The 24513-nt window shown below is 36.1% G+C and overlaps 4 protein-coding genes across 7 annotated transcripts; all 4 read left to right on the forward strand.

Moving 5' to 3' along the window:
- On the forward strand, positions 7076-12742 carry LOC18771302 (protein DA1-related 1). Of its 4 annotated transcripts, none has more exons than XM_020568260.1 (12): positions 7076-7690; positions 8304-8445; positions 8675-8744; positions 9131-9380; positions 9878-10001; positions 10155-10238; positions 10942-11061; positions 11247-11459; positions 11559-11621; positions 11730-11848; positions 11933-11991; positions 12072-12742. In XM_020568260.1, the coding sequence occupies exons 2-12, from the start codon at positions 8344-8346 to the stop codon at positions 12401-12403; spliced, it is 1536 nt and encodes a 511-aa protein (XP_020423849.1). In that variant the 5' UTR covers positions 7076-7690; positions 8304-8343; the 3' UTR covers positions 12404-12742. The 4 variants fall into 4 exon arrangements, with proteins under 4 accessions (XP_020423849.1, XP_020423848.1, XP_020423847.1 ...); XM_020568259.1 differs by having other exon boundaries at positions 7078-7690; positions 8310-8445; positions 9080-9380; XM_020568258.1 differs by having other exon boundaries at positions 7079-7690; positions 9080-9380.
- LOC18769041 (pentatricopeptide repeat-containing protein At5g66631) lies at positions 12988-15485 on the forward strand. Its single transcript, XM_020568257.1, has one exon. The coding sequence runs from the start codon at positions 13237-13239 to the stop codon at positions 15196-15198; it is 1962 nt and encodes a 653-aa protein (XP_020423846.1). The 5' UTR covers positions 12988-13236; the 3' UTR covers positions 15199-15485.
- Positions 16276-18353, forward strand: LOC18770214 (serine/threonine receptor-like kinase NFP). Its single transcript, XM_007204161.2, has one exon. The coding sequence runs from the start codon at positions 16286-16288 to the stop codon at positions 18143-18145; it is 1860 nt and encodes a 619-aa protein (XP_007204223.1). The 5' UTR covers positions 16276-16285; the 3' UTR covers positions 18146-18353.
- Positions 23281-24356, forward strand: LOC109950408 (serine/threonine receptor-like kinase NFP). Its single transcript, XM_020569008.1, has 2 exons — positions 23281-23294; positions 23384-24356. Exons 1-2 carry the CDS (start codon positions 23281-23283, stop codon positions 24354-24356), a joined length of 987 nt encoding a protein of 328 aa, XP_020424597.1.

The raw sequence follows: 24513 nt of genomic DNA on the forward strand, positions 1-24513 counted from the left end.
TTTGTGTGAAACCGGCTATTCTCAATCAATCACAATAGATTATTATGTAAAAAAGTTATCACACGTGACATGTTGTGTTTCACACAAGTGTAGGAACTTTATGCCGTCTTGAGGCACAAAATCTATGTTGCCAACCAAAAAAACCTACTAATTTTTGTATTTATTATAGTCTAATCAAATTGGAGATGTACCCTAGCTGCTTGTTTGTTCATTTTCAATCAAAAATAAATTTGTTGGAAATTGAAGTTTTAAAAAAGGGAGCAACCCTTACCTAATGATGTTATGCCCCAACCAACATTTTCCTTAATTCCTTAAACCCTTGGACATTTTTGCTTAAAAATTAAGCCTCGTGACTCACTCACTCCACCAAACCACGGCATTACTATTTTTAATGTTTCTGTTGTTTCTCCCATTGGCCCAATAAGTTGAATCAATTAACGTTAAAACGTATATTAAGATTAGATTAGTGTCAAAAGCTGTCTATTTCAAAGGTGTCATTCATGTCACACGTAAGTTTTTGAAGATTTGGGTTTATTTTAGAGAAAGAAACAAGCAAATAGTGTAAATTTAGAGAGAGAAAGGTGAGCAACATAAGAAATGCTATTAAATTGTTGATCACCACCTTCTTATAGTCCAAATTTTTTTTCCAAGCTATTAAATATTATTGATGAATGGATATGATTGTGGACTGAGTAAAACAATTGAATTAAAACCTTAATTGAAGTATGAACAGATGGGGACACATTTTGAGCACTCTTATTTTTCTACTTTCCTAGTCACTAGAGATAGGAAACCTATAATATATAGTCCATAATAAAATATATGCTTCACTACTTTTTTGGCAAAGGCAAGAGTAGACTCCAATTGAATGAAACAAGAGTGAGCTTGGATGTCACCATATTCTAGCTACTCTCTCTGTATATATATCAAAACTTTACTTTAATATATCGAGGTTAATGTTCGAATTCCCACGGTATTATAGTGTGTGTATTTATGTAAGAAATTCCTCTTTCCTATAGTTTAGACTATACTTGTGCTAAAAAAAAAACTTGAAATATTTGTGTTCATTTTAATAGGCCCTAGTGGGAAACTAGGCAAGATTAGAAAAGGCTAATCAAACAATTAGTATATGGGGTATTTTAGAATTTGATGGGTTGGTGCTTGCTTTTCGTGTTCTTCTTGGGACTTGGGACTTGGGACTTGAGAAGAAAACAGCAAAAGTCCTTCTCAAGTGGGTCACTTCACAAAGGGACCAACATTCTCATGGTATGTTGCTCAAACGAGCCTCCCTCCACTCTTTTCAAGATCATAGTAATTTTACTATCTCCTTAAGCTTTTTTAATTGTCTTTACTTTTCTGTTCCATTCATTCCTTCACTCACAATGTCACATGCATGTGATTGAAATTTCGAAGACAAAAAAATAAAGATGATGAAATATAAATGATGAAAATAGAGATTTTTTTTAAAAAAAAGGGGAAAGGAAAAGACAGAAAAGTAATAAAAAATTATGGGTGGCAAGGCAACAGCCTTGGGCTTGGATGAGGGCTTTTGGGCGTGATGGCTTGCTTGGCCCCATTTAGAAAACGACCTGAAATTATTGAGAGCAGTGACAGTCCACACTGTAGACAGACAGAGCATAGCAAATCACATTTTTAAAAGCATATATTATTATAGTGATCTGAAAATATTTAAAAATAAATAAATAATGAAAATGCCTGCGCTGCATGATTTTTGAAAGGCCATATATGTATATGCATATGTGTATCTCTAAAGGTGGTCCTCTTAATAATGTGCGTACGTATGGGTGGACAAAGGGGTCCACGTGGCAAGGCAGGCAAGGGGTGGCCGAGGCCACGTGGGAGCAGTGGTCCATGGAGTTTGAAATATGACACGTGTTGCAAAAAGAGATGTGACAGGCTGTAAGGGGGGGATAGTGCATGGATGTGAGAGAGAGTGTGTTATTTTTATAAAAATCAAAAAAAAATCAAAAATCAAAAAAAATTTATATTTTTTATATTTTATTTTTATGTGTAAAAGTGGGTAGAAATTGGAGATGGGGTGTGCACTTGCTGGGTCAGTCTTGCTTTGGTTCAAGACTAAAGAGAGACTACAAATACTTTTTTTTTTTTTTTGGTCTTTCAGTTTTTTGGATGGACATCAGGACAGAAATGGACCAATTTGGGGTTGGGTTGGTTTTATGTCACTTATGTCCAACTATTTCTCAATCATGCAATCAGAAATATAATCTCCAGTTATTTTGTAAGTTTTGGTCCTAGTTCTGGTGTGAAACTTTTGGACGAGGGGAATTACACATTAACCACTTCAATTCACCGAGATTAATCGAAATCAAAGTTCTAACGAAGGGATTTCAATTTTACTTTTGAGGGTTCGTTCGTCGTGTTGACTTTTTTTTTAAATCACAAAAAAGAAGGAAATTAAACAAACGCATAGATATCACTAAACCAATAGCTAATTCATTCGTGTTAAAGTTTCGGCGTCATCTTTTTTTATTGGTTTTATTATTCTTGCAAAAGAAGACATTGGGCTTTTTTGGTTGAGTTCATTTTGTTTCACATCTGATGGCCTTTCTCTTGAGTCAAGAATCCAACCCAACAAAATATATGTACGGCCGTTTCCTTGAACAAGAAAACATTTGAAAGACCAATTAGGGTTAGGGTTTAGGTAAATTGGGCCCTGCAACACAAATGACATGATAAGCCCGTGTCTGCTACTTCTCAATCAGAGAGTTAACTCAATTTTAGTGAAAGCATTACATTTAAGAATAACAGTGTAAAAAGCATTTACATCTACAAATGACAATATCATTTTCTATTGAACTTAAACCACTCTTTTTTTTCTTTTTTCTCTTGAAAACAACAACGGTAACCACTTCCTTATCTTCGAAAACGACAACGTTTTTTCAACTTTCTTGTTGAAAGGGTAGCTTCCGATGAATATCCGTCTTGAAGAACGGTAGTCAAAATCATGACGAGGAGTAGACAAATGAGAAGGCAAAGATGCAGAATGAGCGATCTTCCTCTCCCTATTAATATCCACCACACTTAAACTTCTAAAAAGTGCTTTGTCTGCTTCGGGGCACGGGTAGATTTTCCCAAAGCTTATATTTGTAGGGTTGATTTGGGCAGCGTCGATGCACCTGGTACTTTTACTGCGACTAAAGCTCTTCTTGAAGCTCTTTCTAGCTGCTGCTACTTCCATATTCTCTTCTTTCAACTCTCCCATTGTGATTTGTGCAACAAATACTTTCTGCGGCTTTTTTGTTTTGAGTTGCTTTGAGTTCGCTATCCTTTATATAGATAGATGTGGTTGCCTAATTTGAGTAGGAAACGACTAGGAATTCCATTCACTTTAGGATTTAGGTTATTAAACGGCAACCCAACACTCCTTTTCCTACAAGGAATTGAAGTAAAATGAAAAAGAATGTAACAAAACATTCAAATTTTTCGAGTCAACGTTATATGGGATTGTGCGGGGTTCATGTCCATAAGTCGTTTCCAATGGATTGATTGAACTTTCAATATGGCACCAGAGATTAGGGCCTGATAATTCAATTCCAGGGTTTTGGAATACGCCATTGTCAAACTTATCTTTTGGGCTAGGCCCAATAGCCAAGACTCTCCAATTTGAACACCCATAATTGACATACATATATTATTGTCTTTCTTTGTGTTTCCGTTGTTTGAAAAGAAGAAAGGACTCATTTTTCCACTCTTTTTTAGTTCATTTACATTTTATTTTATTTTATTTTAAATTAATTTTTAAATCAATTTTATTCTTTTTTGTTCTTTCTTTTTCCTATTTTACCCTCACGTTTATATTATTTCTTTTTCTTTATACTTAATTTTCCAACTTGCACTCTATTTTCAATCTTTTTTTTTCTTTAATCAAGTAAGAAATAACTAACACGGTATATTTGTCTAGGCAAAATTACATAGTCCACCTGCAAACACTCATGCCCCATGAATAGATCTTGCAATCATAGTTTTTATTTTATTTTTAAAGGAGACAAATTTTAGATGGCCACAAAGAAATAGAAATGCATCTAACTACCACATTTTTACATTTCTTTTTCAAGGTTCTTCTCCCTCTCTTCTCTGTCATAACCATTCGAAAAACATATATTGAATGGAAAAAAAATGATGAACTTGTGGACATGAATTGAGTTCTCAGAATTTTAGAAAATGAAATTGACTTTGAGACTATAAGTTTCAAATTCACATTAATGGAGTTCTCTTTGTTTCATATGAGATCATTTCATACCTTCATTTTGTTTTGGTACCGTCTCAGAAAGTACAAACAACCAGGGATTCAAGAGAAAGAAAAAATAAAAAAAATGAGAAAGAATTCTTCTCATATAAATAATTTGGCATTCCAAGTCTACAGGGGAATCCAAAAGTCTGAATTTTGTTCACTCTCATTGATTGAGTACATATGTAGAATGACGATAGAATAAGAAAGAGAAAGAACAAAAAAAAAAAATTGATTAAAAAATAAAAGGGAATGTAAGTGTAAAATGAAAATGAGAAAATCAGTTTCCAAATAAGAAAGAAGGAATAATAATCTTCCTACGAGAATTGATGTGTGAATTAAAGGGTAGTGAAGATGGTGATGCTGACAATGACATTAGTGGTACAGACGAGAATAATATGGGAGAGACAATAGTAGTGACAACACATAAAGATGATGACAATAGTTGTGGGACAATGCTTGCCTTCTTTTTTTCAAAAGATATATATATATTTTAAATTATGAGTTGACATATATATATATAAATAATTTATTATAAATATTATAAGAAAAATTTATACACACTTGTTAAATTTTGTTCAATAAGAAAGTAGTCATACTTTCAAGGAAGGATGCAAGTATTTTCTATAGTTAGGATCCTAGTTAGTAAAATACGAAGGGAAAAGTAAGAATAAAATATGTACGTGTTTTATTTGGCAAAAGTTTAGCAAGATACAACTAAAAAGTTCGGCCACTATATAATATTTTATTATTATTAAATAATATGTGAAAAATATGGGTATAATATGTGAATTTTGTTTGTATTATTCAAAATTTTATAAAAAAACACGTGTATTAAACATGAAAAATATGTACGTACGTATATTATATGTTTGCTTTTTAAAAAAATATATATTTTACCGAGTCTTTAATACGTGTATGAAAAATAAAAATATTATTAAAAAATATGTATACATGTGTATATAATATGATGATTACAATATTCAATAGATGATGTTAAGTGTTTTCAACTTATTGAACACTATAACAAACTTTTGTTCATGAATTTTAAACTCATGACCTCTACTTTTAAGATAAATACCATTAAAACTTGGAGTTGCATACTATTTGATGGGTGATATTGAGAGAGAGGGAGAGAGAGAGAGAGAGCACAAAGAAAATAAACGGAAGTAGGTGAAAAAGAAATATGGTGGATTTTTATATTCAAGGCTATCCTACAATTAAAAAGGGATCAGAAAACGCCACACATACTTTTTGTTTCTTTGTAATAGTTGGGAAATATTAAAGATCAATGGTGCTTCTAGCAAGCAACAAAGTTTGGTAAATTGGCGCTGAGATGAATAGTGATTCTTGTGGGCCATGTCATCACTTGGCATTAGGTTAATTAATCAGTCATATTTGGCTCCTCCAGTCTGGTACACCTACTAGAGAGAGAGAGCTTAAAAACTCAAATCTATTTTGGATCCACAACTTTTTCTTCTAGTGCTTCTAATCGACTAACTTCTCAAAAAATTATATCAATTATATTTTTATACAAGCGATATTAGAGAATGCGGAATTTAAACACAGAACATCAAGTGTAAGAATAAATCTTTTATAAAATTATGTTATATTTTTAACTCAAGCTTACGTAGTTTCATATTGGACTTCAATATTATTTGTTTTAAAATTAACTTCTTGTTCTGGTCCCCTTTCCATTTCTTTATTAGTCACAACCGCTATGTCTAGAGCTTGTAGGCTTCTAAAGATTAAATTTTCAATCATCCAGCCTACAATTAACCCTGGACAACATCAATCGGTTTCTTATGCATAGTTTGAAATGTGTGTTATTTTATTGTAAATTGTTAATCAATCCTAATCAATCCATGAATCGCTTTACCTAATTAACATTCAAGGCTCTAAAAGTGGAGAAGACATGTTATTTACTTGCATGCCATGTTCTTCTGTAACTGTGCATGGTCTTCCTTAATCTGAGCTCCATTGCATGGAGGTCATGGCTTATCATCACCAAAGTATTAAAATATTTAAATCCCTTGTCAGTGCAGATGCCAAGACAGCTACGAAATTATATTTGACACATCAGGATCTAAAACTTACTAAAAACAGAAAAGTAATATTGTAACCTGATTATTGTAGCTGGTAAATGTTTTAATATCAGAATTTGGAAAACAAATGTTTTAATATCAGAATTGCTAGTTGATTATTGACGTTGAAAATCATGGAACAATCGAGATTAGTTGGGTGAGCCCACAAGAATGACATGTGATGAAAGAAAATTTGGATTTATTTGCTCACTCACAGCATAGGGAGTGAAAATTCCATCACAATTTTCCTTCATAAAGTGGTGCATGTATGAAAACTTAAATTATAAACAATTAAATAAAAAACTGTTTTGCTTGAGATTCATGCAACCACCAAATTATATGTATATATATTTTAAAAATTAATCATGCAACATGGTGAAGCCATGAAACAAGAAAAATGGAAAGTGATCTAATTCTAGAAAGAAAGCATCATGAACATTTAATGAAAACAAAATTGCAAGTAAACTGCCAATAAATTTCATTCATTTCAAGAGGGTATTTGATTAGGGATTATCAATCAAAGTTTGGTAAAAGGTCTTTGAATTAATGAATGAAATTTCTATATGAAAATTGGGAAGGCAGATGAGATGAGCATGTGGCAAAAAGCCAGTTAGAGTTTAAGAGCTTAAGAAGCAATAGCAATGGCTCTGGGGGCTCACTTCGGTAAGCCATAAGATTGAGAGAGTACAATATTTTCACTTCACCTTCACAATCCACTGGGGTCACTAGGAGGACCAAATGGAGGATCAAACATCACCCTCTTGACTCTTTGTCAACCAGAAAGGTTTATGGGGTTTTTGACATTTAGTGGAGTGTGGTGGAGAATTGGTAGTGGACCCACATGGGAGAAAGAAAAGCACAAAGCTTTGAGCTTCAATTCAATTTTCTTCTATACAAAACCTTCACAATTGGGTCTGGGTACTGATTTCCTTCTATCTTCAGAATCTGTCTTTTTTGGTGGGCTTTAAGGAAAGGTAGAGATTAAAGTACCCTCTGATCAAAGCCCCCCAAAAGCTTCAGCCTTCAACTGTTTTCAATTTTCTATTTACCCTTTTGAAAATTGGACCTGAGTTTTGAGTAGGATTCAAGTACCCTTCCCATCACACTTGGTCTCTTTTTTTCTCTTTTATCTTTTTACTAAAATGATTATATGACTCTGTTCAAAGAAAGGTTGAGCGATTTGCAGGGCTGAAAGCTATTGAAGGGTATGGTGGGGAATACCATTTTGGGTCCTCTTAGTCTCCTATGGTGACTATGCGTCTTGGGAATTGGGAACTTTATCTGATCTGGGATTCATTATATTCTACGGTCTTTGCAGATTCTTAATCTGTTTCAGGTAGAGTTTCTGAGGCTTTATTATATTGCTGTTGTTACCTCTTATCTTTCTTCATTTTACTCTCAACATCTTATTGAGAAACCATCAAGTTGGAATGCTCCACCTGCTTTAATTTTTTTTCTTTATTTTCGCTGTGGGTGGTTGGAGTGTGTTCTGATATAAATATGTGGCCTGATGATATTGAATTATTGGTTGCTGCATGATATTGGGTTTTGGGAAAGGAAGCTCTTTGGGGATAATTGCATCTGGGGTGGGTGATACAGAGTTTTCTTTATTTCTTGCTGTTAATTTTTTGAGTCAATATAGGTAAATAAAGTTGTTCACATTGGATTGAGTTTATTGGAATAGGGTGAATTAATTTGTTTCAAGTCTGTTGAATGGTTATGTGGTTTCTCCTGTATGCTGTAATGAACTTTCTGAGAATTTATGACAGCATGCTACAATTTATCTCTCTTTCTTTCCTGTTTTAACACCTTCTCTTGGTTACTATTTCATGTTTGTCTATTTTTGGTTCAGACGGCATGTCCATTGAACAGCTGCCCTTCTCAGGAAGTTGTTCCCAGACTTGAAGTTATGATTTCTCTTTGCCTAAATGAAAGAATTTTGGGTGCAGGAACAGTTTGCCAGCTCACTGGCAGATAACATTTCTTGTTATGGGTTGGCTGACTAAGATTCTCAAAGGTTCTAGCTATAAAGGGCACTCTCATCGGAAATATGGGCATGATAGAACGTGGGACGAACCTCGTGATTCAGTGGTAATTACTCTTTTGACTTCTACAAAATTCCTTTTATTCCTCCTGCACATTGAATGACATGGTGGACTAGTTTTATGCTTACTAGATTGATATCTACCCATCACAAAGTTAATTTATAGAAATAGCCATGATAGTTCAAAGTCTGAAGGTTTGTGCATGCTGATCTTGCTAGCATTTTTTGTTTTATTCTAGTATGCTAACTCTCTGTTGTTCGGAACTTGGAATGCAGGAAGAGGATGTAGATATTGCTATTGCATTGTCCCTTTCAGAACTAGATCAAAAAGGAAAAGGCGTAATCGGTAAGTTTCACCAATGTGCAAAAACTAATTTGTAATTTTCATGTGTTGGTAAGTTTCACCAATGTGCATAAACTTGCTGAATAACTCGGAATTGCCCCTGTTTTCATACAAGGATTAATAGCTAGCTACTAGTGCTAAACATGAGATATCGTGCAAAATGCTTTAGGTGTGCAAATGCTTCTTGAAAACCGTAATGAACTATGACAAATTGCCATTAAGCATAGAGTGTAAGTTGTGTATAACTCCACTAAAGGGGCATAATCATAATTTTTTGGGTGTTGTCTTGGGTTTGATTTATAAGTCAAATATTATCCATTTGCGTGTATATTTTTCAGAAGATGAATCTGAATCAGAGGATGATGAACAATCTGCTAAATTTGAATCAGACAGTGATGAACAACCTACCAAAGTTCAGTCAGACGATGATGAGAAACCTGCCAAAGTTCAATCAGACGATGATGAAAAACCTGCCAACTTTCAATATGAGGAAGATGAACAAAGTGCTAAAGTTCAATTGGAGGAAGATGAACAACTTGCAAAGGCTCTTCAAGAAAGTTTGAACATGGGTTCTCCTCCTCGATATGATAATGGCAGTATATTTCAACCTTTTCCATTCTTCATGCCAGCTGGGTACAGGTGAATGCAGTCACTTTGCTATCTCTTGAATCTAGTCGAGTAAACTAACAACTGCAATATGCCAATTCCTATTATCTGTAAGTTCTTAATAAGTTTGGAAATGATTAGACGGTTCTAAAGATAAAGAACAAGTGAATTTTGGATTTCCTATATGGGAGCTAGCCTAGCTCTGTAGCTCACATGCTTAATTAGATATATTAAGCCATCTGATGACTTTTCAACCTATTTAGTATGAATCAAAACAAAGTGTACAAAATGGTAACTTATGTGAGCATCAGAAAAATAAGTTGATATATATATTCATCTTTGCTATACACGTCTCTTCAGTAACCAGAGAGTGCATAAGAATTTTTTTGGAGTTTTATTATAATTATTACAAATTGGACAGTTACATAAAACAAAGCCTCTTGACTCTTGCATTCCGTGTAATTCTGTAGCTGTATTTCAGAGATGCCAATTAAACCTTATGAGTTTTACTGAAACATTGTTGTTTGTAGTAGGATATGTGCTGGCTGCAAGTTGGAGATCGGCCATGGGCGATATTTGAGTTGCATGGGTACTGTTTGGCATCCAGAATGTTTTCGTTGCCGTGCTTGCAATCTTCCAATTACTGATTATGAGGTGAAAATCCAGTCTTGTCCAGTAAGATTTTTCTTTGGAATTGCTTGACGAAGTACTTGAATGCACAGCTGAGTTACCTTTTCTTTTTATGGGAACAATACCATGAGTGTTATGTAAATATCATTTAATTTTTGGATCTCCTATCTGTGACAGTATTCTATGTCTGGAAATCACCCTTACCACAAATCCTGCTATAAGGAGCAGCATCACCCAAGATGTGATGTTTGTAAGAATTTTGTAAGTGTCTCTTCTTATTGAGTTCTTTAATGCTATAAGCATTTCCATTTTGGTAATTAAAATACTTGTATTTAGTTGATGATGTTACCAGAGACGTTACCAGAAGGGGAACTTAGTGATCAATGTGTAGGCTAATAGGACATCCAGGAGCAGTTAATGAGTGCAGGAGTCTGATGATTTAACCCGATTAACCTCCTCTGGAATCCAGTTTAATGGCGCTGTTAGGAAATGATCATATAATGCTGCTGATTATAGAACTGCTCAGAGTTAGCAGGCTCCTGTCTGATAAGCTATAATTATTTATGGATCTGTATTATGGAATATTAAAAAAACTGTTCAAGGGTGCTTTGTTTTCTGTTTCTTCTTTCATTTTTCTTTTGGTGTGAAAGTTTCAAATCAGTTCATTGTTTCTTTTCGTGAATGCCCTTGTTGATGGTTCTTTCTACTGGCTGGACTGGTTTAAGGCAACACATATGCATTTGTTGAACAATTTATCTTTTTGATAAATATTTGTTGGACAATTTTTATATTAGTTTTCTCTATGTTTCTGGTTCTTGTTCTTTTCCTTCACAAATATCATCATCAAGGTTTCTTACATACAGTCTACAATTTATGTTAGAAAGAGTGAGGCCTGCCCTTTTAAAATTATTCCTCTGTGCATCATACACATCATTGAGTCTTACCTTTTGTTCTTTCTGTACAGATCCCAACAAATTCAAATGGTCTTATTGAGTATAGGGCACATCCTTTCTGGCTACAAAAGTACTGCCCCTCTCATGAACGTGATAGGACTCCTCGGTGTTGTAGCTGTGAAAGAATGGAGGTGAGTTCATGAAAACATAACCCCTCCACTTTGTAGGAAGACAACAAATCCTGAAGAAATGGAAAAGGATATAAGATTTACGTCAACCACTGACTGCATGACATTTTTGTAGCTTTTCCAAGAAACGTCTGCAGTTCCAAATTTTCATTTTCTGTTGGTTAATGATTTACCTCCTAACCTTGCAGCCAAGGGACGCAAGATATTTGTTACTTGATGATGGTCGGAAGCTATGTCTGGAATGTCTAGACTCAGCAATTATGGATACACACGAATGCCAACCCCTTTATCTTGAAATTCAAGATTTTTACGAAGGTTTAAACATGAAAGTGAAGCAGCAAGTACCAATGCTCTTGGTTGAGAGACAAGCTCTAAATGAGGCCATGGAGGGAGAAAAGAATGTAATGCTGATGATTTAACATTACAAGCTCTGAAAAATAATGTGTTTTTGCATTTCTTCAATCTAATGTTGATTTGATCTTTTCCTTTACTGTGGGCAGGGTCATCATCACATGCCAGAGACTAGAGGACTCTGCTTGTCAGAAGAACAGACTGTTACCACTGTAAGAATTTGTTCCCCTCAAATTTTAGCTGTAGAAGTGTCCTCTATATTTATGAAGCTATCAGTTCATTGGATAAGAATTGATTGTATATCTCTTACTATGTCACAGATTTTACGGAGACCAAAGATCGGAGCTGGCTACCGGATGATAGACATGGTAACTGAGCCTCATAGGCTGATTCGCCGCTGTGAAGTAACAGCAATTCTCGTATTGTATGGCCTTCCTAGGTAATATTTCGCTGGCTCCCTCTTTGGCCATGGTTATAGATCATGCTTCTAATTATATATGACCTAAAATTTGTATAAACACAGGTTGTTGACAGGGTCGATTCTGGCTCATGAGATGATGCATGCATGGCTAAGGCTCAACGGTGTGTGCCTTTCCTGCTTTTATGACATTGGTAACATTTCCTTTTGGTCCCTTGGGTTTACTGATAGAATGTTTTGGCAGGCTATCCGAACCTGAGCCCGGAGGTTGAAGAAGGTATCTGTCAAGTGTTGGCCCATATGTGGCTAGACGCTGAGATGTATTCTACATCCGGTAGTGATGTTGCCTCATCATCTACGTCTTCCTCCTCATCCTCTTCTAGTTCGGCATCATCTAAGAAGGGTAAACGGTCTGACTTTGAGAAGAAGCTTGGTGATTTTTTCAAACACCAAATTGAGTCGGATTCATCAACAGCATATGGAGAAGGATTCAGGATAGGAAATAAAGCAGTGCTCAAGTATGGTCTAAGGAGGACCCTTGATCATATTCGAATGACTGGAAGCTTTCCAGTTTGACTTGTAGAGTGATACAAAGAGTTCTTACCATATGAATCCGTACCTTGGCCTTGCGGTATTGATTTTATAGGACAGAAAATCCATATACATCATAAGAGAGAGAGAGAGAGAGAGAGAGAGAGAGAGAGAGAGAGAGAGAGAGGCAATGGAAATGCTCACTTGTATGTGAGTTGTTGTCATCTCCAAACAGTTTGGAAAACATATTATACAATGACATTATAATTACTTAAAGCTGTTCAGAAGAAATTCTAACAAAAAGACCTATCAGCTAATATATTATACTTTTTGTTTGTAGAAACTTAAGGGGAATTTTCCATTCCAGACCCAAAAAAAAAAAAAGAGAATTTTTCCATGGTCCCTAAAAAAATCCAAGCCAACTCTTTTGTAATACTGAGTTTTACAAACTTTGATAGTTTAAACTATAAGGGGGAGGAGAATTTCTCATTCACACATTACTAATGTGTTATGAGGTTTCGAACCTGAAACCATTAGTCAGCAAATCAATGCCTTTTTTCATTAAACTTTGTTGGTACAGACCAATACATTAGCGTGTTGGGCTTGAATAAATTTCTTTTTATTAATTTGTTCTTGTTGCACATTTTCCGTGCCCGAAGTAGTCCATCAATAATGTTGTTCGATAAACATGGATCAACGGTCAGGATTACAATATCTCAGAGATCTCTCATCCACGGTTGACGTTTACAAAGGGTCACATACCAATGTACCATCACCAACTACCCAAAAAGAACAGCGCTACCAATGCATTTTCTCCCGCCACACGGTGTTTGATGATGGCTTATAACTAATGCACACCAACTGTTCGACGTTTTGACATGCTTTTCAAGCAGCTTTTTCGCAGCACAAACCTGATCAAAATCCTAAACCAGCAGCAAACTCGTCCCTATGCTCGCGACCCATTTCCCAACAAGGTCTCCCTCTACCTCCACCGAGCCAAACTCATCGATTCAATTCGTCTTAGGCTCCGAGCCAACACCCCAGACTCACTCGCTCCTCTCGCAGGCGACCGTCTTCTCGACTCTTTTGTGGTCACTCAAGCCCTCCGCTCTGCTCCCTCCGCCGACTCTGCCCTGTCCCTCGTTCAATTTATCGAGCAGAACCCACATTTCGTTCATACCCAGAACACCGTTCATGCCTTGGCCACAGTGCTCGCCAAGTCTCGCCGAGCTGACGAGCTCAAGTTCCTCATTCAAGCAGTCCATGCCGGAAAGTTTCGAAACGTTCGGGTCAGCTTCATGAACCTTATGCAGTGGCAAGCTGCCATTGGAGACCTCGAGGGAGTTATTAGAGTATGGGATGAGTATAGAGTTAGCTCGGAGAAACGTGTTTGTGCCGAGTCTTATAACATTGTGATGCGCCTTTTTGCCCAGATTGGTAAAGACTATGAGGCCGTGAAGGTTTTTCATATGATGATTGAAGAAGGGGCGATTCCGAATAGTCGAACTTATACGGTGATGATTGAGCACCTTGTGAGTTCTGGGAAGTTGCAGTCTGCAATGGAGGTTTTTAATGTGTTGCCATTGATGAGGGTGAAGCGGACTTTGAACCAGTATTCAGTTTTGGTAGAGGCATGTGTTGGTGTCAAACAGTTTGATGAAGTTAAGATTTTACTTAATGAAATGCGGGTTGATGGAATATTGCCCGGTCGAGCTATGCGTTTGTCGTTGGAACAAATTCAAGAAGCAGGATTTGTTCAAGAGACTGATGAATTTCTAAGAGAAATGTTGCCCAATGAGGACATCAAGAACATAAGTTATTGTGTTGACAGTAGTGATGAGGATGAGGATCATGATGAGGATGCTACTGATGTTGGTGGAGGTGATGATGTTAATGAGGTTCAGTTAAAACCGTGGTTAGACCCGAGGGCTTTGGCCAATGCCTTGCAAAAATGGAGCCCTGATGAAGTATCAGCATTAGAGAAGGCAAAATTTGTGTGGACAACTAGGTTAGTATGCAAGATTCTTAGGAATTTTAAATCAGCAGAAAAAGCTTGGAATTTTTTCTGTTGGGTTGCTTGTCAGCCAGGTTTTACTCATGATATTTACACAGTACAAAGGATGATGGCCCTTTTGGCGCGCGATGGGCTTTCTGAATTGGTTGATCAACTCTTAAACAAAATGAGGATGGAGCAATTGAGATTGCCCTTCTGCACTATCAGGTTGATCATTGATTTTTATGGTATCTCAAAGAAAGCTGACGCTGCTCTGAAGGTCTTTCACGATGATAGAAACCTCTGTGGCCCTATATCAAACTTTAATTTGATGCTTCTGTATTCATCTCTCTTACGAACTTTGACTAAGTGTGGGAGGGATTCTGATGCATTGGATGTACTTGAAGAGATGATCTTATGTGGGATTGTTCCCAATATCCAGATATTTTCTGGGTTGATGCATCATTTTGCACTAAATGGGGACATCAAAACTGTGCAGAAACTCTTTGCAATGGTTAGACAAAGTGGAGTCCAGCCTGATGCTTATATGTTCAAAGTACTTATCCAAGCATATTGCAAGTGTGGGAGAGCTGCTCTTGCATGGAGGGTTTTTGAAGACTTGAGGAATTTAAATTTGATGCCTGACTCCGCCACAAAAGAGTTGCTTGTGAAGAGTCTTTGGAAGGAAGGCAAGCGGAGAGAGGCTGCCGCTGTGGAAGAGAGTTGTGAGGAAGTAAGTGACGTCCTTCCACTCACATTGCACGGTCACATATGGACAGTGAGTTCTGCAGATCTTACAAAAGTTTTTTCTATTTACTCCAATAGCTTCACATCAGCTGGTGAATAGAGTTTTAGATGGATTTGACAATGACCAATGATTTACTTCGTAGCGGAATACTTGAAGTCATACGTCTTGAGTTCAGGGCAGTATGTATAGCTACAGATACTCTTTTTGATGTTTGTGTTTGTATTGTTATGTAATGGCATTTATTTCTCTTTGCATTGGATGTGAATTTCAATCTCATGTCGTTACTCATTGATGAAAAGGTTACCATATTATTTGCTTGTATTGAAAACGTTAGTATAGCTTTTCATTCAACTACCATGAGCGCCTCTTGGAGCTTGTTATGTGTATCTCTCTAGCAGCCATTGAGCAGCAAATCTCTCGTATTCTGGTTGGACGGTGAGTCGCTTGATTTTGAAATCTTTTTTTTTTATTGGAAATAATAAACTGTCTGTTGTGATTGTCTTGACTTAAAAGTATGATTGTCATCAGATTGGTATTTTCCAACAGGCCAACCTATCACCCATCTAACCGTTTAGGTGCCTCGAAGCAAGCTGCATATGGTTGTTCCTTACCAATCATTTATCAGGTCATATACTTCAGATTATATCATGATATGATGCACGGTTGCTTGTGCCAGGAACAATCAGGATATTCTCTTGATTAATCCCAATTCACGTGGGGCCTTCAAATAGTTTTTGTGATTTTTGAGTCGCTGACTTTATATATAGAAATGGTAGGAGGGACAACTTGCCGTCCAAAGCTGGGTGTTTGTTTTAAACTAATCTGCCTTATTTGTATGGTTCTTAGCAGAAATGAATTTTTATTACAGGAAACTGAAAACCACTTGAAGCCTAGATGTATTTGGATCTATTTTTGTGTCTTTAACTTATAAAAATGACATCAATGATACTGCGTCTACTATTTTCTAATGACGACCAATGGAAGGAGGAGAGGAAATAAGACTCGTTCAGTTCAAAGCTAGAGACACAGGTCCCCTGATATTTGTATAAATTATATATTTTTTATATGGATTGAAAGCTTTCCCTACAATGCCCTTCGGCTTTTCCATCGACCTTTAGTAAGATCACGTAAGCAAATATTGCAATAGCTGGTTGAGAGCCTGCATAATCATAGCAAGGTCATACCAATGGCAATCTCCTTCCTCGGCTCCCAACCTCTCTATATTCTTCTACTGTTCTTCTTCACCACCCAAATTTTAGCTCAACCAGCACCGTCCAACTCGAGCACAAGTTTTTCATGCTCGGTAGATGCACCTCCTTCGTGCGACACGTATGTGTCGTACCTTGCCCAGCCTCAGTTTTTGAGTCTTGGAAATATTTCTGATCTATTTGGGGTCAGTTCTTTATCAATTACCAAGGCCAGTAATCTAGTCTCTGAGCAGATCAGATTGATTGCAGGCCAACTCTTACTCGTACCGATCACCTGCGGTTGCACTGGAAACAGTTATTTTTCGAACATCACCTATGAGATCAAGAAAGGAGATAACTACTATTTAGTTTCAATAAATTCATTTGAGAATCTCACCAATTGGCATGCAGTGCTAGATATGAACCCCACTCTGGATCCAACGCTCTTGCAGATTGGTGTCAAAGTAACCTTTCCTTTGTTCTGTAAATGCCCATCGAAGATGTATTCGGATAATGGAGTTAAGCACCTCATCACTTACGTATGGCAACCCAACGATGACACCTTTCGGGTGAGTTCCAAGTTCAATGTGTCACCACTTGATATCGTAACTGCAAACGACTACCGGAACTTCACCGCTGCTGTGGGCCTTCCGGTGGTGATCCCGGTGTCAAAATTGCCTGCTCTAGCTCAACCGAAACCCCCTCACGGAAGAAACATATTCAAGCAGCGGTGGTGGCTCATTCTAGTCATAACCTTGGGAGGTGTTCTAGCTGTTTCATCCCTTTTTGCAATGTTCGTGGTCTATAGTCGTCGTCAGCATAAGAGAAAGAAGGCCTTGAATGGTACTGGATCATCTCTGGAGAGCCCTGAATGGTTCAATATGAAAGAAGGAAAAAGGGATGAAAAATTAGAGCTCAAGTTCATACAGGACAAGCTTCTTCCTGGAGTTTCAAGCTATCTAGGAAAGCCAATCATGTATGAGATCAAAACAATTATGGAGGCAACCATGAATCTCAACGAGCACTGCAGGATTGGAGGGTCTGTATACAGAGCCATAATTGATGGGCAGGTCTTAGCTGTAAAGAACACCAAGGAAGATGTCACAGAGGAACTAAATATTCTGCAGAAGGTAAATCATGCAAATCTGGTGAAACTAATGGGCATCTCGTCTGAAGCACAAGGGTTTCGCTTCTTGGTTTATGAATATGCCGAAAATGGCTCACTTGATAAGTGGTTGTACCCCAAATCTTCATCCACTTCAACTTCTTTAGCTTTGCTCACATGGAATCAGAGACTAAGCATAGCTCTGGATGTCGCAAATGGCCTGCAATACATGCACGAACACACGCAACCGAGCATCGTTCACATGGATATCAGGACAAGTAACATACTTCTCGACTCTAAATTCAAAGCCAAGATAGCAAATTTCTCCATGGCTAGAGCAGCGGCAAACAATGTTGCCCCCAATGTGGACGTTTTCGCTTTCGGGGTTGCTCTGTTGGCCTTGCTTTCAGGAAAGAAAGGCATGGAGACAAAGGAAAATGGAGAGGTTATCATGTTGTGGAAGGATGTTAGGTGGGTTTTGGAAGCTGAAGAGAAAAAAGTGGAGAGGTTAAGAAAATGGATGGATCCAAATTTGGAGAGCTTCTATCCCATTGATGGTGCTTTGAGCTTGACAGCCCTGGCAAGGGCCTGCACACAGGAGAAGTCTTCAGCTAGACCAAGCATGGCAGAAGTTGTGTTCAACCTCTCTGTTCTTACTCATTCGCCTTCCGAATCGACATTCGAAAGGTCTTGGGCTTCTGCTTTGGAAGCAGAAGAAGTTCTTCAAACTATCAATCCGATCACTGCCCGTTGATTCAGTGACAAGGAAGCTACAAACTTTTAGTACAATTAGATTTGTGTTTACATATTCATAATCATGTACTGAAAAATAATCTGCAGTTCCTTTACGGGCTGAATGATGGAATTGAGTGTATATTTTTCAGCTAATTTCAAGCTTTCTTTCTATATGCAAATATCATATTATGGAAGCACACTAGTTAAGATTGTTGTTTATGAACTACATACTATTAACTAATTTGTTAAATACATAATCTAGCAACAAAAGCCTATATTTTTCTGGAACCTTTAATTATTTACACAGAATAATTCTGCTTGAAATAGAATGGAAGTATGAAAGTACTTCAGCCGTGCCATAGCAGGCCGCATGTACTTCAACAAGTGCTTTTACTTTGGGAATTGAGGAAAATGAACTTCAGTTAGCTAGGTAGCATGAGAGTTTTAACATAAAAATGTATTTGGGTTTTGGTATGAACTGATTTTAGCAGACAAAGAAGAATTTCAGATGAAATAGGCCAAAAATGCCAAATCACAGCCTACAAAAATGATTTAAACTAGAGGAACTTGTAAATAAATTTATTGAGAAATACCTGTGTAGATACATGTGTGGACTCACTCTGCATTGTATTTGCAAAATAAATAAAAAAACTGCCTAATATTCAAACTTTTAATTCATAAGTCATCTATATAAAAAATCACCAAAATTGAACAATTTTATGGTCATTTGATTATAAATTAGTCATTATAATATTTTTTGAAAAAATTGTGTTTATATATATATGTTTCATCAAAACTACACACATTAATAGTTTACGATTTGTATAATTTTCTCAAAGAAGACGTATGAACGAAGACTCCAAAAATAAACGGTTTGCATAATTGAATTTGAAATACAATATAAAATGAACACCACAAATAAACTTGTTTAAACTAAATGTTCATTTTTCAACTTCTTTTGTTTTTTTGGTTGAAAAAATTCAATGTGTCATGACCCATGGGCTACTCAATAGTAGCATTGAATTTTGACCAAATTAGACAAATGGACAGGGTGATTTTCTGATCATGGGCTTTGATGTCCAATCAATGTTCATGCCACCTAATCATGCCATGACCCATGGGCTACTCAAACATTAGTTTGGGAGCATGTTTTGTGGAAATTTCAAATTCAAATTTATTTTATTTTTCAGTTGTGGGGTTTGTATTCTCTGATTTTCCAATCAAATTTGGGTTCACGTACATGTCGTTTCCGGTTGTTGACATGGAATTTAGATGGAGGCGAAACTTTTATGAACTGCAGTTTCACAGACACATCTATTCTGCAACACTAGAAATGAATATTTTCTGTCTCTCTCTCTCTCACACACACACATATATATATATATATAAACTTGTTCCTTTGAGTGAGATGAAATTTGTATTGATGTCTAGTTTCAAATTAACTGTCCAAATTTTCAACGAAATTTTTTTTATCTGTTTTTTAAATTAGAGTTGTTGATATAAGTTTATATAAATTAGAGTTTGTATAAGAATGCAATTAATGGTCTACTTTAATATATATTTTAAAATAATATATGTTATTTTTACTTGGTAGATAAAATATTGGAGGAAATTAAAAGGCTATATTTAAGATTGTTCATAATGAAAATTGAATAATCATTGACGTCTATAAATGGGGATAACGAGATGTCTAGAAATCCAAATGAATTCATCTAAGAGTCTATGTGTCTAATGAATTTGGAGATTTTGTGGAGAGAATTTGAATTTCTTTTTTTTTGGAATCTGGAGGTAGGAAGACAAAATTTATAAAGTGATAATTGAAAGATAATCGTCAACTTACTTGACATATGCTTCAAGCAGTGGCGGACGCACAAAGGGACAAGAGAGGTCAAGAGATCTTATGACAGCCAAAATTGTGGATGTGAAGGTCCTCAAGCGACCACATAGTGTTCGACAAAAGGCTTTCCATTGCTATTGCACTCGATGTTTCTTTTTTCAATTTTTTAAAATGATTTGACTAAAACAACGTCGTTTTAAGCTGGACCTTAAAAAATATAATAAAAAGATTACGAGCTTCAGCTGATCTGACGGTGAACAACATGGGCTTCAGCTCATATGCAAGACAACTAGAAGATGTGAATCGTTCAACAATGGAATAAAAATAACAAATCTTCTCTTTTTTGGAAAATAGAAAATGCTGAAAAAACAATTATCGAACCTTCATAATCAAATGTAGTCTTCTTCTTTGCATATTCCACACTGAAACAACGTTACTTAGTTAATAAAAATCTTATTATTAAAATTAAATCAAATTTAGATATTTGAATTACTAATTCTACGGAAATTGTTTGTGGTTTTATCAACGGATATCAATCTCATTTTCATCATGAATATTATCTTTTTATTTTTTAGTGTTATTTTTAAAGATTTCTTCCTACCAAATTAGAACATGTTTTACTCAAAATATGCCCACATTGTTGGGGATTAAAGGTCTTCCCAATTTTGAGTTGAACCATGCAAACTTTTTCGTGACAACAATGGGGAACTACATTAAATTTATTTCAATTTTACCTTCATTTCTGTGATTGTTTTAAATTCAATATGTAATATCAATATTATGAGAAAGAAAAAAAAATAGTAGTTTGATGTGACCATAGGGATTACTCAATTATATTTGTACTTACCCCATAAAACTTTTACTCAAGGTCAGAAGAGTTTCTTTCAACAAATTTTAACGTTTTAAAAGATTGTTTCATTTTCAGAAAACAAAAATGAGGCAAAAACACGTTCAGTGGCCCAAAAATAGATAACATTGAGAATGTTTTCCTAAAATGAAAACAAGTTCATATGTACTTATAGAAAACAGAAAAAAGTTGTTTTCATTCTCATGGAAAATGTTTTCATTAAAATAACTCACATATTATTATTCCAAATTGTACTACCATACACGTTTTTATTGTTTTTATTTTCTGAAGATGTTTTCTAATTAATCTACCAGACGCATTTTCATTTCTTGAAAATACAAATTCGTTTTCTTGTTTTAATTATCTGAAAATATTCTAAGAAAACATTTTCTGAAAACGTTCTAAGAAAACATTTTCTGAAAACGTTCTAAGAAAACATTTTCTGAAAACGTTACCGAACAGGGCATTTAAAGTGAACACTTTTTTTATAGTGCAAAAGCAAGATTGCATTCATAAACAGAAAAAACAAAACAAAACAAATATCGGCACCTCATTAAAACCTTCCTAGGACATTAAAGTTAAACTTATATAATTATATTACTTCTATATCTTTAAAACTTAAATTACAAGAAACTAAAGAAAAAACAATATGCAATTAGTGAGTTCGCTAAGAGCACTTTCAGATGTTCGAACTACCAGGGCAGGAGGAGGCCCAAGGCCCAGGCACGAGTTCCAGCGGGCTTCAGTTGCCCTGGCAATTGGTGGGTCTCACGTAACCTGGTAGGCCCAAAGGCAAAACGAGCCCGAGCTCATGCCTAGGCTAACTGACGTCAGCAACGTAAAAAAATTTTAAAAATTTGAAAAGAAATTTGAAAATTTTCAAAAAAGTCAAAAACATTTTTTTATACATACCTAACAATTTTATTATTATTATTAATTCATAAATATAAATCATTTAAGTTTTTTTTAAAAAAAAAAATTTATAGTGAATAGTATTTTTCTTTGCCATGGCAATGAGTGGAAACACAACAAGCATTTTGCAAAGGATGCCACTATTCATGTGAATAGTAATAGCCATTGCCATTTACCATGACAAATAGGTGGAAGTGCTCTAAGAGCCATTCCAGCGGGGAGCCCAACCCCGAGGCTGGGGGCGGGCCGAGCGAAAAATCCATTTCCAGCGGGCCATTGCTGCCCAAGCAGACTGTGGGACCCACGAGCACAGGCTGGCCCTAAGGCAGGTTTCGCCCGAGCTCGAGCCCGAGTTTTGGGCTGATGTCATCGCTGACGCCAGACTGGCGTCAGCCCACTCATTTGATTTTTTTCTGTTGCCATGTGGCATCGTCTGGGCTCTCCGTTCAGATTTTTTCCTCCAATCCAACGGTAGCCAATTTTTTTGCAATAAAATACTGAATAAAATATGGAAATTTTTTTTTAAAATACCCAAAAATTAATTATTTTTTTTAAATAAATACCAGCCAATTTTTTTTAAAAAAAATTTATCTGAAAAATTTATCTGATTATGAGATATGAATAGTATTGACACTTAGGAACCCGAAAATCTTATCTGAAAATATTATCCAAATTAATTATTGAGGTAAAAAAATTTGTGAAAAAAACAAAAAAACGAATAGTAATTGCCCTTTGTCATGGCAACGGGTGGAAACGGAAACGGCTTTGGCTTTTTGCAAGGGTAACTACTATTCACGTGAATAGTTGCTGCCCTAGCCCCCCTCCGGGCCATGACAAAGGACAAATGGGTGGAGTTGCTAAGAGCACAAGTTGTACCATTGTTAAAAGTACTATTGCATTGTCTTTGTCAAGCAGCTATGATCAAATCAAGCCAGAGCCATATGATATTGAGAATAATAATATAGGGTAGTGAAATGATGATGACATCAGTACTTGAAATTTTCTTACTATTATGTGAATATTTTTGTTTTTTTATTATGTTAATTTAGATTCCTATCAAATGCAAGACCCACCAGAATATAGGCTGCAACCATTGGTGCATGTCAATTAGCACCCAGAAAACTCAAATAACTTCTTGTCATTTTCAAGTTCAACCATTGTGGTTCTTCTTTCCAGTTAGCTACATTACTTTTGACAACCAAGAGCATGATGAGCATCCTCTTGCCCTTTGGTAATATTATGAAGCCAGGAACTGCATTTGTTTATAGATATTGACCAACTGAGTTTGCCAGTCTGTGTAAATAAAAATAATTGCCAAGACTGAAGCTACTTGCCATGCATTTTCCATTGTGGATTCTTTTCATGTAATAAACTAATCACTTGTGATTAATGACTAATCCTTTGCTGTCTGTTTCAAAAACAATTCATTACATATTGTCTGTTTTCAATGACTAGGTATCTTAGGCAAGTTTCCAATAAAGGGTATTTATGCATAGTAATTTGAAGAGTAATTTTTTATTTTGGTTCTGCGATTTATTATTAGTTCATGATGTAGTAAATGACACACACGAGGTGAGTTTAATTTCTTTCATTCTATAAATAGTCTAGATATCTCTTCTTCTGATTGGATTTTTGGCTCTCTTGCTGGTCTTTACTCGTAGATCAGTATTAAAGAAAAGGAAGAAATCTTTCAAGGTCAGGAATTATGATCCTCATCAGGCCACTCAGGACAAGTTACTTTCTGGGATTTCACAGTATGTAGGGAAGGCAATTATGTATGACAAAGAAATGATTATGGAGGCAACCAATGACCTTGATGAACTCTGTAAAATTGGGGATTCAATGTACAAAGCCACCATGTATGGGGAGGTTTTAGCCATAAAGAGAACCAATATAGATGTCAAAGAAAAGCTGAGTATCCTGCAGAAGGTAAACCATGTGAATCTGGTGAATTTGATGGGAATTTCGTATGATGCAGATGGGGATCGCTTCTTGGTTTATGAAAATGCTGAGAATGGATCACTTGAAAATTGGTTGTTCCCTGACTCTGAAGCTTCTTCAGACTCTCTGGCCTTCCTCTCTTGGAGTCAGAGAATTCACATAGCACTTGACTTTGCCAACGGCCTGCACTACATGCATGATCACACTCAACAAAGCATTGTTCACTGGGATGTCAGAGAAAGAAATATCCTCGTAGACTCCGACTTCAAGGCCAAGTTTGCAAATTTCTCAACAGCTAGACCTGTTACAAACTCATCGATGCCAAAAGTGGATGTTTTCGCATTTGGGGTTTTACTGTTGGAGTTGCTTTCAGGAAAGAGGGCCATGGAAACAAAAGAAAATGGTGAAGTGGTTATGTTGTACAAAGATTTAAGGGAGGTGTTGAAGGTTGAAGAGAAGAGCGTTGAAAGGTTACAAAAATGGATAGATCCAAAATTGGAGAACTGTTATCCTCTTGATGGTGCGCTGAGTTTGGCAGCCCTTGCCACGACATGCACACAAGAAAATGCTCAGGCAAGGCCAAGTTTGGCTGAAGTCGTTTTGAACCTCTCTGTACTAGCTCAGTCATCCCCTAAGACAATGCATAAATTCCAGTCGAAACTCGCTGATTTAGGCTGGGAGAAAGTACTATGATTTATAAGTCATCTCTAGATTTTGAGGTACTTAATATCTGTGTGTGTTTCTATTCTTTCAATAATTTATGTAAAAGTTTTCTGTCTTTTCTTTTTCTTTTCTTTTCTCAAATTTTGATGGAAATAGGAGGTTGTTGTTTTAACTTAATGGCAATAAT

Source organism: Prunus persica, chromosome G7 (assembly GCF_000346465.2).
Source record: "Prunus persica cultivar Lovell chromosome G7, Prunus_persica_NCBIv2, whole genome shotgun sequence".
Lineage (NCBI taxonomy): Eukaryota > Viridiplantae > Streptophyta > Magnoliopsida > Rosales > Rosaceae > Prunus > Prunus persica.

What these genes read in the sequence shown, in the direction of transcription:
- LOC18771302 (XM_020568259.1), top strand. Translation starts at nt 8,344, where the DNA reads ATGGGTTGGCTGACTAAGATTCTCAAAGGTTCTAGCTATAAAGGGCAC. An exon ending in AAAAGGAAAAGGCGTAATCG is followed by an intron (nt 8,745 to 9,079) that starts GTAAGTTTCACC and finishes TATATTTTTCAG; the next exon opens with AAGATGAATCTGAATCAGAG. An exon ending in TTCCAATTACTGATTATGAG is followed by an intron (nt 10,002 to 10,154) that starts GTGAAAATCCAG and finishes TATCTGTGACAG; the next exon opens with TATTCTATGTCTGGAAATCA.
- LOC18769041 (XM_020568257.1), top strand. Translation starts at nt 13,237, where the DNA reads ATGCTTTTCAAGCAGCTTTTTCGCAGCACAAACCTGATCAAAATCCTA.
- LOC18770214 (XM_007204161.2), top strand. Translation starts at nt 16,286, where the DNA reads ATGGCAATCTCCTTCCTCGGCTCCCAACCTCTCTATATTCTTCTACTG.